At 39.1% G+C, this 16,142-nt stretch overlaps 2 protein-coding genes across 4 annotated transcripts in view; one reads left to right on the top strand and one right to left on the bottom strand.

Annotated features, from left to right (window-relative positions):
- The window catches only part of DOCK1 (dedicator of cytokinesis 1), a 313,031-nt gene that overhangs the window by 169,952 nt on the left and 126,937 nt on the right, over nt 1-16,142 (bottom strand). The gene's annotated exons all lie outside the window — the stretch shown is intronic.
- Nucleotides 1-16,142, top strand: part of INSYN2A (inhibitory synaptic factor 2A) — a 49,952-nt gene that overhangs the window by 9,574 nt on the left and 24,236 nt on the right. For both annotated transcript variants that reach the window (XM_069797212.1, XM_069797211.1), the window contains exon 2: nt 6,037-7,246. In XM_069797212.1, the coding sequence (XP_069653313.1) occupies nt 6,042-7,246 (1,205 nt within the window). In that variant the 5' untranslated portion in view covers nt 6,037-6,041. The remainder of the gene's footprint in view (nt 1-6,036; nt 7,247-16,142) is intronic.

Here is a 16,142-nt window from a genome sequence, read left to right as displayed (position 1 = left end):
GTGCTACCAGGCAAATGGTAGTAATGCTCTGTAATTCATCGAAGTGGTGCAAACTTCTCAAAACAGGAAGGAAGATTATAAGGCTAGGGCAATTCACCGTCTACTTGATAAAATACAGAATACATAAATGCAGCAATAAAAATGAATTCAGTATTGAGCAATAAATACGGAAGTTCAAGAGAGAAAAAATTCAAGTTAATTGCCTAAGGGTTTCAAAACAGATTTAAAAAAAAAAAATACTAGTTTGACATTTACCAGCACTACTAACTCTGTAATTCTACATGAACAAGTCCAATAAAAGGAAAACAGACTGGTCTACCACATGAGTTTTGTATGTCAATAGATACATTGGTGGGTTTCCTAATAATAGTCATCGGTACATTTTACACCACAAAAACTGGGCATACCTGCACCCTTGAATTTATCCAGAAGTCATATTTCATCCTCATACTTGTGTATTAAAACTCTATAAAAAATTTGTAACACACAGGAGAAGTTTCTGCAAACAACTAATAATTACTAACTGGCTAAGATCATATTTTCCAACATTTTTATCAGCACAATTTTATCTACTGGACATTGCTTACTAATATTTAGGATACTACAGTACGATTTTCAAGTTTGTATCATAATGACATGGTCAGTTACTCTTAACAGTTGGCTTCCTTTTAAAAGGCTGAAAATACTCCTAAATTAATGAAGTCAAAGTGTCTGAAAGTCGAAGAAATAACATGATATTAGAAGCAGTCTATTCAACTCAAAATTAAGAAAAACATTTACATTACGTGTAAAATATGCTCAGGTTGCTATCACTGGTTTACGCGATGGTATATTTAGAATTAACATAGAATAGGCTTCTATATTGTATTTGTTTATATGAAGTAAATCAAAGTTTCTTTAAAATGCCTATTTTTATGGTAGAAGTGTATTATATTCTACGTATACACTTACAAGATGACTTACAGACACCAAATAGTTTTTGAAAACCAAATATGCATTATTAAATTTTACGATAATATTTAGACATATAAAAATGGCATACAAGGCAGCAGGGATTTCTCATGAGGAAGTATAGCCTCGATATATTCAGAAGCCTAAAGATGTTGCAGATCACATCTGCAAGCCTTCCTTTACGTGGTAAGGCCCAGTTATTTGCAATCCCTTACATTATTCTTCCTTTAAGCTATCACATACATGCACAAAAAACCCCTGTGTGCTCTTAATATGTGCACAGAATTTTACAGCCGTATCTTTAAAGCCTTCATGTGGTCTGAAAATACAGAGACTGAAATCTGGGCCTTTCATCTGCATTTGGAACTTGGAAAGTTTAACTCCACTCTGCTTATCAACACATTTAGTCTTTGAGTATACTTCTGTATCATAAAACTGACAGAAATAAAATTTACATTATAAGGTAAGCTACAAGTCTCCTTTTCCTTCATTAACAAATCAGTCTGGAAATTCAACACTATAATTCACCTTATAGTGCAGTGACTTTGCAGAGTTTCGGATTAAGAGTAGTGGCCCTGCAAAGATTTACTTACGTACCTAGGCTTTACCTGCTGACCCAGACTTGAACGGGACTGCTGGGGACCCACTGCTCCTCGTAATTGAGGCGTGAATCATATAAAATAGGTCTCCTTCCTAGAAATGCCCATTGCATTGCTGAACTGAGGGGAAGAAATCTGGATAGCATCAATAAATGGAGAACTGAAAGGGAAGGATTTATTTAATTGAATTTAACATGCTGTGGGGAACCTGAAATAATAAAGGTGGTGGTTTCCATAACTTACCCTGAAGATTTTATACTAACTTAAGGCTTCTCCGTGCATCACTTTTTTATTATTTAATAGTTTATTTCCATATTCAAACATAAGGGAACACTGCTTAAGGGTAATCAGCTGGAAGTTTATAAACAAATCAAGGCTAAAAACTGAAAAATAAGCTGTGCAATTACTTAAATATTTAGCTTAGCAAATCATCTCATGCAATCAGGGTTTGTTTAGAGTAACTACAGACAAAAAGTTTAAATCTATTATCTGTATTTAATTGGCATCTGCGACTAAAATTCAAATTCAAAGCCTTTATTAGCCCCCTGACAGAGTAAGCCATAAACTCTGCAGTACTCATGCAAACAGAGAAACTCCATCTCAGTAGTTTTCTAAAGTATCCAAAAATCCTGCAGCTTCTCTGGTATTTAACAGCCGTGCATTTTATGTATGCCAGCCCTGCCTTGTGTTCCAGAAAACACTACTGAGCTGAGTAATGGGCAGCAGAATTACAGATAAGTAGTGCAGGGAAAGGAAAACACATTACAACGAGATTTCCTTTTACAGTCTCCCAGCCCGGCGCGGGCTGTGCCTATGGCACGCTCCCATTCCCCAGGAAATCAGTATGAATGTTGGCACAAACTTCAGTGGGACGAGGGTAGACCTCTACCACAGTCTGGTCTCAAGTACAGGTTGAACGATTAAGCAAGGCCTCCCAGGAGACGACGTTGTAAATGCTAGAGCCCAAGTAAGGCAAAACTGGAGTCAAAACCTTGTCCAAAACAAAAATGAAACAAAACAAAAAAGTATTATATAAACTCTCCCATATTAAATATTTAACTTGCAATCAACTGTTTGCTCAGCCATTCTTTTATCAAATGTGCACATATAGGTCTCCTTGGAGACACGGAGATCCCAGTAAGGCTTAAAAAAAGATCTAGTTCGTTTGGTTGTTGTCATTCTTAATCACAGATATCTATAAAATTATTAGTCCAAGCTACTAGCGGGAATAGAAAAAACTCTAGATTAGCTAAATCAATCAGGCCTGTGCAACTGGGAAGGGAGACAAGCAATTTTTGAAGAATCAATTTATTGGCTATTAAAGACATGTTTAAAATTAACTGCATCACAGAGTATACTACGCCATTTATCTATTTCTATTCTGTATAATATTACCAGACTTCTGGTTTCATCTGGGTTATGGACTCCATTAATTCCATCTGTTAAGTCATTCCAAACAGACCCAGCAATCCTGCAGCCCCAAAGATTATGGGATTAAATTGGTATCTAAAATAATCTGAAAATCGAGACGGGTCAGAGGTACACTAATAAAATATCAAGCCAATACTTTAAAATAAATTGTATGTTAGTGGAGCCTACTGTTAAAGAACTGAGTGCCAGAAGACTCGCCTTGACCACTCCGAGGTATCCTAAGAGAAGTCTGTAGTAAGTGACTTTCAGGTCTAACAAACAATTTTTGTAAGCCTCTTTTATGGGCAAAAATGTGTACCCTCTCTTCAGACGTAATTACTGAGTATTTCCCATCTTTGTAAATTCAACATTTCCTATTTACTACAATTTCTTAGTAGTGCATGAACTCACATTAGCAGATTTGAAAACTAATGGATATAATGGCTGTTGTGTTACTGTATTTAGTTTTTTGGAAAACTCATTAATTTACCAGACCATTATGGAAAATTTGCTTCCAGTAGTTCTACATTAATGAAGGTGCAGGTTTTGGTTTTGACAGTAGTTTTTACAACGTATTTTAGCAGTCTCTAAAGCTAACGTCTGTCCGATTGCAGGCTAATGGGTGAGGTTTGTATCTTACACAGCACTTCATTATTTGCTAAAGCATTCCAAAATTCCACCCCTAGATAGACAGACAGATGGATGGATGTTTGCATTTCCTACCATCACCATCTTTGGAAGCTGTGAACCAGTGCGCTCTGTATATGCAGAATGTCTCTCAAATAAAGGCATAAGTTCACTCAGCAAACATTACTATAATTAAAAGACAGCCCAAAACAGCCAGTACAGGATACTAATATTCCCCACAAGCACAACTGAGTCCTTATTTAGGGTTTCAACTGGAACAAAAAATTCTTGTCATTCATATGTAGTTAATTTATTTCCACACACACACACACACACAAATTTGTCTATATTTGTACATCATGTATTAAAGGCATAGGGATAACTTATCTTACCGCCCAGCAGGGCACAAAGTACAAAAGATCACTCTACCACCCTGCTCTGCTTCAGTTTTATCTTCAGGCTTCCCTCTAGCATTTCCATTTTATAATCTATTTTTCCCAAAAAGAGGGGCTAGGTCACCCTGGTATTGGATACTAGGCCTGTATATACATACCTAGTTTGTAGACTAGTTATCTAGCGATCTCAGATTCCATTATTTGAACATTTTTGTCCTGAATCTTCCTTCTTTTTGCTTTCTTCTGCAGACTTCCTGCTACATCACACAGATTCAGATAGAAACTTCCCCTTCTGAAATGACTGCTGCTCCCTCACTGCTACCTGAACCTAACAAGTTAGATTAAAAAAACAAAGCAAACTAGATGGATTCTAGAATATTTCAGTTACTTGTTTGCACATTACTTGGACCAGGGAAGTAAAACATGGAAAAAAACAAAAACAAAACCGTAATGACACATTTGCGTGGGATTTTTTGAATGCAATTTGATAACCCAGAAGTCCAACCTGGCCGTATACAGATTGTCTGCTGTGCACATTTGTGTGTCTTAATAACTTCTGGGAAGTGTTACTATTACTTTTAAAAAAGCATAAATATTCAATATGCCATTGAAAATAATTTCTCCATTATGTTTTCTTAAATTAAAACTAAATACAGACTAGTCATAAGGATTCACTCACTTGTGCCACTGAGTTGACTTTATAAAACATACACACTACTGTGGCACTTAACTCTTGAAGAGTCCCACATTTTTTATTTAATAGACCAAAGAATTTTAATTACAAATGTATTTCAAATACCACACCTGAAAGTCCCTTTACTCATTTTACATTGTACTCTGAGTCCCTCAGAGAGTACATCGGTGTTTAAATAGGAGATAGATACATGCAGAATACTTGGGTTAAGTGGGAATTTGCTAATTCAGTAAACCTCAGCATTAGGGAGAAATTTGTGCTATAAGAGAGTAAAAATGACAGCTTCAAATGAGGTGTAAAAATGAGGTCTTAACTATCCAGTTACTACAGATCCCATATGATCTGTACAATGATAGAGCTGTTGGGTTTTTCTTGCTATGTGCTGTGTTAAGCAGTTGGCATCTTTTCATCCTTAAGGAGGTGCTTATATTTCAATTGCAGATTAAGTAATTTCTGTGAATCATCACAGGTTTTTTGTGGGGTTGGTTTCTTGGGTTTTTTTTAGTGCTTCAGGATCCTTTGGGATAAGAAGCTTTATTATAAAGGCATATTACTGCTTCTAGTAAAGGATGGGTTGTTTTGCATTTGAAGCAAAACCTTAATTGATGCACTGCTGACTTCTTCCACAAACTTCAATAGTTCATAGATTTTATGCATACAGCAGTACCAACCAGTTGCTGATAATAATTAATATATATCCAGGTTTTCTGTTTAGCTATGAGGTAAATTTTTTTAAAAATCCAAATAGTGACACCTCTAATGACCAATTAATTTCTGGCAAAAATGCAGAGTACATTACACAGAAAAAACGCGTTTTGTAAGCAAGCATGCTGTAAAAAATAATGCCAGTTTGACACTTCTTGCTACTAAACATTTGCATTAGAGGAGTATTAAGGGTGGTCGGTGCTCTAGACCTTTCTTTATTTGTACAAAGACACTTGTTTTTCATTTTCCCTGTACTCTCTATTAACTATCAAGTAAATTCAGATGACTCCCTTCCTGAGAGCCCATATTCCCTTGGAGTGAAGTCCGAGTGCTGAGCTAGCACCCCCGGCATGACAACCACGGTGCCTGTCCTCTGAAAAGGGGGCTGGAAAAAACTTCCAGTGCCACGAAAACCGGGTTGAGGCCCACTCCTCTCTGAGGAGCGGGCCTTAATTCGAAATAAAAAGCACAATTTTCTAGCAAGACACCAAAGTCTAATATGAAGGACTATGATTTATGGGAATCGAGCAAAAAGGTCGCGAGCGGGAGCAGTTTCAGTCAAAGCAGAGGAAGTTAGTGCAAATATTGCAAATGTGGGGGGAGAAGTACCATTTCTGTTGTAACGTGAGGCTTTTGGAACTGTTTTTGAATGCAGGCATCATGGTGAGTAAGGAGCCCGGCAAATGCTTACTCACCACCTCGGAAAGCGAAGTTGAGCCAGCGGCTTCACTCGCGTTGGAGATGAAATACGCACTGGATCCCAACCGGCAGATTAAGAAACGAAACAAAGCCCTCCAGGTGAGATTTAAAGATATCTGCGAGGCCCAGAACGAGCAGAGGGACAAACAGCTGTCCACCACCCAGGATCCCGACAAGAGAGAAGCCAAGCCCATTTCCTACAAAACGGCTTATCGCAAGTACATGACCGTGCCTGCCCGGAGGTCAATACCCAACGTCACCAAGAGCACAGGAGTTCAGACTTCACCCGATCTTAAAAAGTGTTACCAGACCTTTCCTCTGGACCGGAAAAAAGGGAATATTCTTAAAAGCGCCTCGACCGTCGACACCTTTAAGGGTCAGAACAACGGGTTTCTCATAGACGTTAAGGACAAAGACGGCGGGAGCTCAGGGGAGGCCGTTCAGTGGAGCAAGAAGGCCGGCAGCCTGCAGACGGCAGAGTTCATTTCCCACGTCAACGAGCGCGCCAACGCGGGATCTCACGACGACGGGGCCGAGGCCTGGAAAAGCAGCGATTTGCACAGCTCTCCCAAAGAGCCGCCTCCTCCTCCTCCTCCTCTCCCAAACTCGGCCGACCCCGCTTTGGAGCGACCCGCCGCTGCCGACCGGCCGCCCGGCCGAGGGAGACAGTCGGCGGGGCGGCCGGGGAGCGAGGAGGCCGCCCAGCCCCTCCACGGGAGGGTCTTCAAGACTGAAGTGGCCACCGTTTATTTACCGGCGGTCGGTTCGAACGCCTCGCAGCCCGACCTGCCGAACCTCGCGGCCGAGACCGACTGGTCACCGTGCCCGACAGCCGAGGAGGACAAAAAGAGGACCGTGCACCTGAACGGGGTCCAGCCCCAGGCGGGAGATGCTCGGTCCTGCTCGTCGCGGGCGCAGTGCCAAGCCACCGAATGTAACGAACAGACCCTTCAGATAAACGTTTCGCCTATGGAGGAGAACCAGCCTTGCCAGACGGCCGTCGCGGTGAGCGAGGAATGCCAACAAATCGTGCCTCACACGGAAGTTGTGGACTTGAAAGCGCAGCTTCAGATGATGGAAAATTTGATCAGCTCTAGTCAGGAAACCATAAAAGTGTTGTTGGGTGTTATACAGGAGCTAGAGAAAGGAGAAGCTCACAGAGAAGGGTGAGTAGAAGCTTTTTGCATGAGTATAAGCTGTTTTAAATGCCCTTTCTAACAAGTCCCGCCCTTGAATGTGCTAATGTAAACTTGCACCCGCTGCCGCGCGTTCCCCCGCAGCACACCGAGACGTTAGACCTGGCGCTTCTCACGTGGACCAAGTTTTGCTGCTTCAGAGGCGAGTCTTAGGGAAACCTGCCAGCGGTATTCGCAGATTTGGTGTCTGCTTGTCCTAGGATGTTATTAAGGAGTTATTTAACGAAGGACCTGCAATATCTCTTCTTGTACCTTTCCTAACGAGCGCAGAACAAGCTGCTCTCCAAACAGGATTAGCGAGGATGCTTTCACATCAGCAACTTTAATAACTGTAATACCTCACACGGCATGAAAAGCAGCAGAAAAACCTTAATTCTGTAAGAGACTTACCTTTTTAAGATTAAGGGATATTATTACAACTCTTAATATAATTCCATTAATGGCATATGAATCTTGTCTGTTTTACTTTCACCTTCTGAATTTTTAACGATCTTTCAGAAGGAAATTAAATGAAAACTTTGAATATCTAAGTCTTCTTTACAGCATTCACACTACTGTACACACGACAAACTCAAGCAGAAAGAAAACAAAATTTTGTTTATACCTAACTTACATTACTTAAATCAACCTAGAGGGCATTACAAGTAATAGTTACAACCTTTAGTCTTTACCTAGACAGTTCAACCTGTCTCTTACATTACCTTAACAAGCACTTTGCAGACTTACTTGCCTTAGTTCGCTAATCTTTATTCAAAGAGCGCACCTCAAAATGTATATGCACTGTTTGTGTGTTTTCAAATACTTCTGTAATTAAATCATAATTTGTCAGAAGAAATCTGGATTTTAAAAGTAGAAACCAGTAACTCGTGCTACTTGAAGCAGCACATGTTTTCATTTGAGTCAAAAAGGTACATCTTAAGATTTGTAATTCACCTCTTTCTCTAGGAATGTAGAAATCATCTTGTTAATCCTAAAAATTCAAAAGTATTTTCATTAAAAAATCATCTTAGCTGTTGGTCAATGCTGTCAACAGAGCCTTAGCACTTTTAGTTTATTTTACAGCTGGTTATAGTATTATTAGAATACCTTGTCAGATCCCGGGTCTTCAGACTGGGAAGCTTCTTGATCTAGCTAAGAACAACACAGTCTAACTGTTTTGGTTTTTTTTTTTTTAACTACTATTCAGGAAAACTATTCCTCTGACTTTCTTAACTTAGAGAAACTGCAAGAGAATTGGAAAGAAATGGCATGCTGCTTGTCAAATCACAAAATATAGAAAAATATTTCTTCATCGTAGCTCATCACCTGATCATCCAGAACCCTCTGTCTATAAACACACACACATCTACCCACAAAGTCATCTGCTATAAATATCAGTGCTTCCTCCATACGCTTACATATCAATTTTTTATCTTTTCTCAAAGATAGTAGAGCAAAAGGTACAGCAAGTACTTTTTTTTGTATTGCCCTCACATAAGCAGACACATTTAATGTAGCCAACATTAGGACTGTATCCCTGCCCTCAGCACAAAAGAGGTCTTGCCCAAACTATCGATATTGCTCCTATCTTCAAAATAATCCTTCTATAGTTGTCAACCTGACAAAGCTGTAGCCTGTATTAGCCCTAAAATAGTGGAACTCTCCATAAACCCCAGTTCTTCAGAGTATCTCTACTGCCTCTTAAAACACATGGACTTGGGTATTAGAGTCTGCAAGACTACATTTATTTGACCGAAGAGCCTTATTTATTAGAACTCTTCTATCCTCCTCCTGTAGGTTCCCCAGCAGTAGTGAAATCACCACCTAAAGATACATCACACATTTTGAAATCTTTTCAAACATGTTGTGGTATGTGGAAGAGAGAATTAGAATGTTTTAATGATTCTTTGACATTAACTGTAACCAGTGGCAGTTACACCAGTGGTTGAGATTAATTACAAAAATTGGAAGCAAAGTAGCTACAAATTAAAGTGAGATTTCAGATAGGGGTGTTGGTTTAAACACAACGATATACAAAGGTGCTGCCTTAAAACCTACCGAGAGCAGAAAAGGGTTTCTACTTGGAGCCGCTTTCAGCTACTCTTCCATATGCTCTAGACATGTCCCAAACATGCCCCCTCCCAGCTAGACATGAAGGATGTAGAGATGGGGAGGGAGGAAAGAAGAGCGATGCATACTTGCGTATTTTTTCCTGTTTTAGGAATTCTTGTATTCCAGATCCCTCTAATTATCTAGCACCTGGGTGATTTTAAAGGAGCCTGCACAAAGGAGTCCAGCATTATGCTTGGGACATTTCTGTTCTCCACTGATCACACTCCAGAGCTGAAAGAACACTCTGTTCCTGTGCAAAGCACCAACACATTATTAACATAAACCCTGTCTTTATCCCTGTTTCCCTCAAATTAGACAACTATTTCAATAAGAGGTTGCCCCATCCTCTTATTAGAATAATTCTTTCCAATTGTTGCATTCATTTCTACAACGTTTTTGCCACAGAGACCCACCACTGCGTACACTAGCTAGTACATAACTTCTCAATTTTAGCATGTTTATCTTTTTTCCTTTTATAACCAGGTGTTGGGTCAGTTTATAACAAGAAATTAAAAGCAATACTACTGGTACATGTCTGCTTATCGTAGCATATACGAGTCTTCCATCTGCTAAAACAGAAAACAATGTTTTGTGTTTATGGCACTCTCCTGGTTTTCTTATTTATATTGAATTCCTTACAATAACATATATCAAGAAACAAATACAAATAACACACTGCTGGTAAAAAAAAAACAAACAACAAATCCACAGCTAAATCTCTTAATCAGATTTTTCTCCCTTCAAGAAAATCAGTGTTCTTTAAGTGCTGTTGTAGTGCCATGGGACTAGTGCTCAGTGGATTCATTTTCACTAATACGCTGTAGGTCTTGAACTGCTATTACTGCAATTCATCACTAAATGAGTCTATGCCAGCAAAATTGTATCAGCATCTCTGAAGATCACAGTATCATCCTTTGGGTGAATATCATCTATGTATACTTTTCAAAATGTCAGTACTACATTATCTGCAATTAGCAACAGCATACAGCACTCAACTCTGCTGAAAAGAAAGGGAAAAAACACCGGAGGAGGAAGAGAAACACAGAGTAGCTCTAACACCTGACAGAGCCAAGGGCTCATGTCATTCTGCCAAATCCGAGACTTTGAGGGTGCTGTGTACCCCTCTCCTCCTCTGACCTGGGAACAGGCCCCATTTATTGGTCTCAGAATGCAAAATTCAGGCCATCAGGAAACACAGCTCTTACCATCGGGCACTGCATAATTTTAATCCATTAAAACTATCTACATAACACCTGGTAGATTTGGGAATGGGGGTAGCAATCATTATCACTAGCTTGTGACCCCCCCCACCCCCCGCAATATAAAAGGAAATTATTAAAAATGTATATTTCTTATGTGCATCATTACATACTAAATCTTTGGCAAAATGGTAATTATACCTTACTATGCAGAAGCTTCTACAAAAAAAAAAATTACATCGCTGCAAAAGGCATTCAACAATGTTTGTGTTACGTCATGCATGAATAAAAGTAACAGAGCTACAGCTTCAATTAAGACTCCCAGCTCAAAGTTGAAAAAATGTTGAATATTACATGATGCAAGGTGCAGCTTTACAACTCAAGTTTTATGCTCCGAATGATGTTTGCTTTATCTTCTAGTAAACTATTAGCAATCTATATCAACTATAAACATATCTGTCCACATTCAGATACCGTGCATTCAATTAAGCAAGGCAAATTCTGCTCTGTGTGGAGGCCAACAGGATTGAAAGCAAAATGCAAGTTACTAATTCCAAAACCCGGCTAACTAACACCTATGAAATACATAACAGAAGATGAATGGATAATAAAAAACCCACTTTGCTGCTGGAGAACACTGATGACCTGCCCTTTAAATCCTTACCATGAAAAGTAAGGGTAATCTAAGCCCTTCTCATTATACAACAAATCAGCAATTTTAATAAACAAAGTACTCAATTTGCCATACAAAAATAAGTCACAGTATTTTGACTCTGACAGGCCAAATGCTACACATCAGACAAGAGTTAAATGAACCTGTTTCAGAGATAATTTATATTCATTTATTAGTTGACAGTGGTTCAGGAATTTAAAGAGCTCTCAACAAACATTCATGAAACAAGCAGTCCCAGGCTCCTTCGAAGAGGCTTTGAAAGAACATGTTCTCATGGAAGGAATTTAAATGTCATTTCATGTTTTCCAATGAATAAGGGATATTTGTGTCTCTCATTATCATTTCTAAGCAGAAAATAAACCAATACTTTGTGTTTGGATGGACATTTGAACCAAAGAGAAGAGGAGAGCTTCACCTGGTGCAAAGACAGCATCCTCAACCAAGTACTTCTGTCTTAAAAATACTGCAGGCAAACATCCTCAAGGTCACAAAAGTTGAGCATAAGCTTATCATCCTGACTCACGAACGATGGCAAATGAAAGTCAGATAGCCAAAGCAATTATTGCCCAGATTGTTTGCTTTTCTCCTTTTCAGAAGCTGCTTCAAGTCCAGTCCAGCTATTCAGCTCGGAAAAGGAGACAGCAAATAAAGGTAATAACAACCTCTGCTGTCTAACTCAATCCATCTACACACATGAGCCAATACTCTCAAAAAGAGGGGAGTTCCTTATTTCACAGAATGAGAAAAGAAAGCTTAAAAGAGTGTACTAGAATGCAGCCTCTGAAAGCATAGCTTTTGGAAGTAAGTGGAAGAAATGGACCACCACCTGTAGTAGCTGTAGAAATAATATGAGATAGTTTCATTTGGGATTTCCCCCCCTCCTTGGTTTCGTTTAGCTTTTTCCAGTTACAGACATGGCAAAGGAAAAGCTTAAGAAAATTATTTCTAAGAGAAAACCTGGAAATGGAGGGAAACAAGAGATAGATAAGCTTAACAGCAGAAGACAGCTGCACTACAAATAAATACATGAAAACCAAAAAGAATACAACAAATTCCATCTGTGATGCACCAATTGTATCATACACTGAGTGCCACCACATTTTAAGAGACTGTAACAGCAGTCCTGCGGAGCAGGACTACGATGACTACCTTTATTTTCAACTCTGTGATCTTTAAATACATTCGTTTTGCCCATTCTTTGGAGCACTTACATTCATCCTGATTATTACTCTACCTCAGACTGCCTCCTAAATTCTTATCTCTTCACCCTCACTACAGTTGTTGTATTTCAGAGTATGCATCATTTACAGATTTTTCCCAAACACAGATATACCAAAACACCTTGGAGATTGTAACAGTTCACCTTTCGAAGGCAGAGACAGGAAATCTCTTTGGATGCATCTTCCTTAGTCAAGGAAAAGAAATAATTTTTGCACAAATCAGTGCTTTGTGGATCTTGCAATCCCTGGGCCAGGGGATGGTTGGTTATTTGTTTGTTTGTTTGTTTTTAAATTCTAATCCATACATACCATTTTCTCTGCTGTTTCCACAAAGATCAATCTTAGAGTGAAGCATTCGACTATGGCGTTTTTTATTTTCTAGTTCCAACAGCAACAGAACACCCTTCTCTTTCTTTTCTTACAGCCATTTGTATAACTACTCCCTCTCTTTTTGTAAGTATAGAGTGAATTCTAATTATTAATAGCTGAACTGTCAGGCTTTGTCATGGCCCAAAAGGTGTATGTGTCACATTAAACATTAAGCCATATTCAAGCAAAATGCATTCCATGATCATTTATGCCTTTTCATTAGGTCACTAAAGCAGTTTTAAGACAAATTCTTTGCACGTGGACCCGTGACAGGTCCTATCCCCTCACCCTGGGCTCATTTCCCAATTACAGCTCATCCCTCAGCCATCACTCAGACGCTCACTGACCCTTCCCTGAAAGCAGGATAAGTATTAAGACTCCATAAAAGTCCATTTACCTGCTCTCACCATAAGTAACCTGGTTTTCCAAACTATAAAACAGTAGTCCAGCCTTCTCCCTTCTGTATTCCCCCCCAAGCACAAATCAAGCAGACGTGGCAGAGCAGTATGCTACACGCTGACACCTCTCTCAGCTCGGCACACCTCGTCCCTGGAACAATTTCATTATATGCCAAAACTGCATATTTCGTAACGGACACTATTTCAGTACCTACTGTCAGTCCACATGACCACCCTCGAGCCCTTATATTTAAAATCCTCAGTAACCCCCAATAAAAGCTGGTTATGTAAGATCGATCATTAAAAGACCCAGTATCATTCAAGGTAAAAGATCCAGCATCACCCAAGGTTTAACCTCATATTACACTTTTTCTGAATTAGATCACTAAAAAACAATCTGGAGTGAGACCTACAAGGGCAGGTAACATGAGTATTTCATAGACCTTCAAGACTCAATGGGATTTATATTTTGGATAGGATTTTTCATAGTTAGACAAATTTATTCTGTTGTTCATAATCAAAGCTTCAGATCAAATTGTCAGAGTGGATAAAAAGGGCAACCTTTCACAGTTCACAGGCATTCCTGGAACATATGTCACAGGTATTCAGAGTGCCTAGATACTATAACATTTAAGATAAAGAGCACTGTGTTAAATAACCCTTACTGTCATAGCGAGCTTATAGCTATTAAACATCCTTTGTTAGGAATATAGTGGTAGAAGGTTTTCAACAAGCAAACGATGATGAACAGAAATGAAAAGTGAACTGTTAGCAACAACCAGTATGTAGAAGAAACATAAACAAACAAATAAAAAATGTAATCTTTTTACCAAAGTTACTTACCTTAATGCTTACTCTGGTTTCTCAAAAAAAAAATGACACTAGGAATATTCTGAGTCTCAGAAAATATAACTTATTTTGCTAATATATTCAGCTATTTATCTGCATATAGTATACAGGCACAATTTGAAGAAAAAGCATCTGAAGCACTCAGAAGAATAATTTGATTTATATCTAGTTGCTATTCAACAGACTTTAGAAACAAGATGAAATATCATTCACCACCACACCTTGCCATTTCAGCAGGGTTCACTTCAGGCTTTCAGCATTTCAGGGTTTCAGCATTTCAGCAGGTTTCACTTCAGGCTTTGAAGTGAAATTAAGGTTCAAGACTTTTCCATCAGATTGGCTGCAGTGACACAAAGCCCAATAAAAGCAAGTTTCCACAATTCAAATCTGGAAACACTGGTGAAGTCTTATAATGAACATTTGAAGGAAAAAAAAAAAAAAGTGTAAGCAGACTACGTTCTTGCTAAATATATCCATACGAATTACCGCAGATCATAAGGGAAGCTTTTCCAACTGTCACCAAGCTGTCCAAATTACATACCTGCAAGGAGAGTTTTTCTGCTAAATCAGTCTTTTGAAGAGGATGTTATTTAGGTACTGAATTACCAGTTTTCACTTTACACAATTAGAATAATCCTTTAATAACTGCATTTTGACTGTTGGTAGTATTAGAATCCAAAGAGACAGAGCAATGAGCCAGCTACCTATCCAGTCATGTAAAAATGAGACAAAATGAGACAAAATGAGCTTTAGAGTGTCAAATTTCTCACTGCTGTTCATTCGCCAAGAGATTAATCCCCAGATTTCTCATTGACACCTAATTCTGAGCCCCTGTGCTTACACAAAGATATACTTGTCTCTTATCCTGACTAGGGAAAAATGGATTTTGACTGGACAATTTTAGTAAAAAAACTTGTCTGAAGAGGGGCGTTTTGTTTTTTAAGCTGTCAAGGCTCCCAGCTACCCCAGGTTCCAGAATTAAGACATAAACATGCAGTTCAGTCTTAAGAAAGTTCCTGTGCAACACATTCAGGGAACTGAAGGTAAGCAAGCATTGGAGATGATGAAGAGTGGAGCTGGATTCAAATACCTGTGGACTGTTTCCGTAACTGGAGGAAAACATCTTTTAAGCGAGGAGCTCCTTGGCACATGTCTGTCCACCCTCCCTGCATGCCACCTCTGTGTCACCGCTGCTGGCTTCTTTAATTAGGAACTCTTCTCAGCTCAGACCTTGAAAAAACTAAGGTGGTCTACACTGTTTTGCAGCTCTCAATGGCTTCATTTTGAGCTTTGCAAATACAGAGGAATTTTGAAGACAGATGAGTAAATAGATAACCAAGTTTAGATATGCAGAGCAGTCCAACACAGGGGCTTTGGGCACGTATTTGGTGTCTACAGTCAGCAGTAGATTACTCTTCCTTATCATTGAACCATTTTTTTTCACGTCATAAGCAAACACTTAGAAAAGCAGCAGTTTTAATAGAATACCTAAGTGAAATTGGGACAATTCTGAGCTTTTTGCGACAGTTTATTGTGATGGTTTGTTTTTGTAGCTCATGGAGCAGCAGCATAGGGATCAGCTGTGTCACAGGTCAACCAAGAAAGAGAAATGCCATTCAAAGAGAGCTTGGAAATCTCTCCAAACACACCCAGCTGTGCTTAGCCCTCTTTTTTTTCTTTTTTTTTTCCTCTTGGTTCCATTATCCTGAGAAGCTGAGTGTGGTCTAGTAATTCATCAGCACAAGAGACTGGATTGTAGAGATGAGCAGAGGTATTTTGACATTAACAAGGCAATTCACACTCTGGAATAGTTCAACCTGGCATGACTTAGGTCATTTCTTTGGTAAACGCAAGGAGATTTGTTTACTTCCTTTGTCGTCCATACAAGCTCAGAAAAAATTCCCAGGGACGGGACCTTTCTGAGCATCTGCGTACAAAGCTCAAGGAAATGCCAAACTGCTGCTCTATAGAGTCTCCTGTACTGCAGTAAAATCTCAAACTACCATTATTTAAGGAAAGGAGAAAATAGAAAGTACTGAGACCGGCAAAGAGTTATTCAAGCTGCAA

Source organism: Haliaeetus albicilla, chromosome 11 (assembly GCF_947461875.1).
Source record: "Haliaeetus albicilla chromosome 11, bHalAlb1.1, whole genome shotgun sequence".
NCBI classification, from domain to species: domain Eukaryota; kingdom Metazoa; phylum Chordata; class Aves; order Accipitriformes; family Accipitridae; genus Haliaeetus; species Haliaeetus albicilla.
Note: the sequence above shows the minus strand (reverse complement) of the source record. Positions and strands in the feature narration are given on the sequence as shown.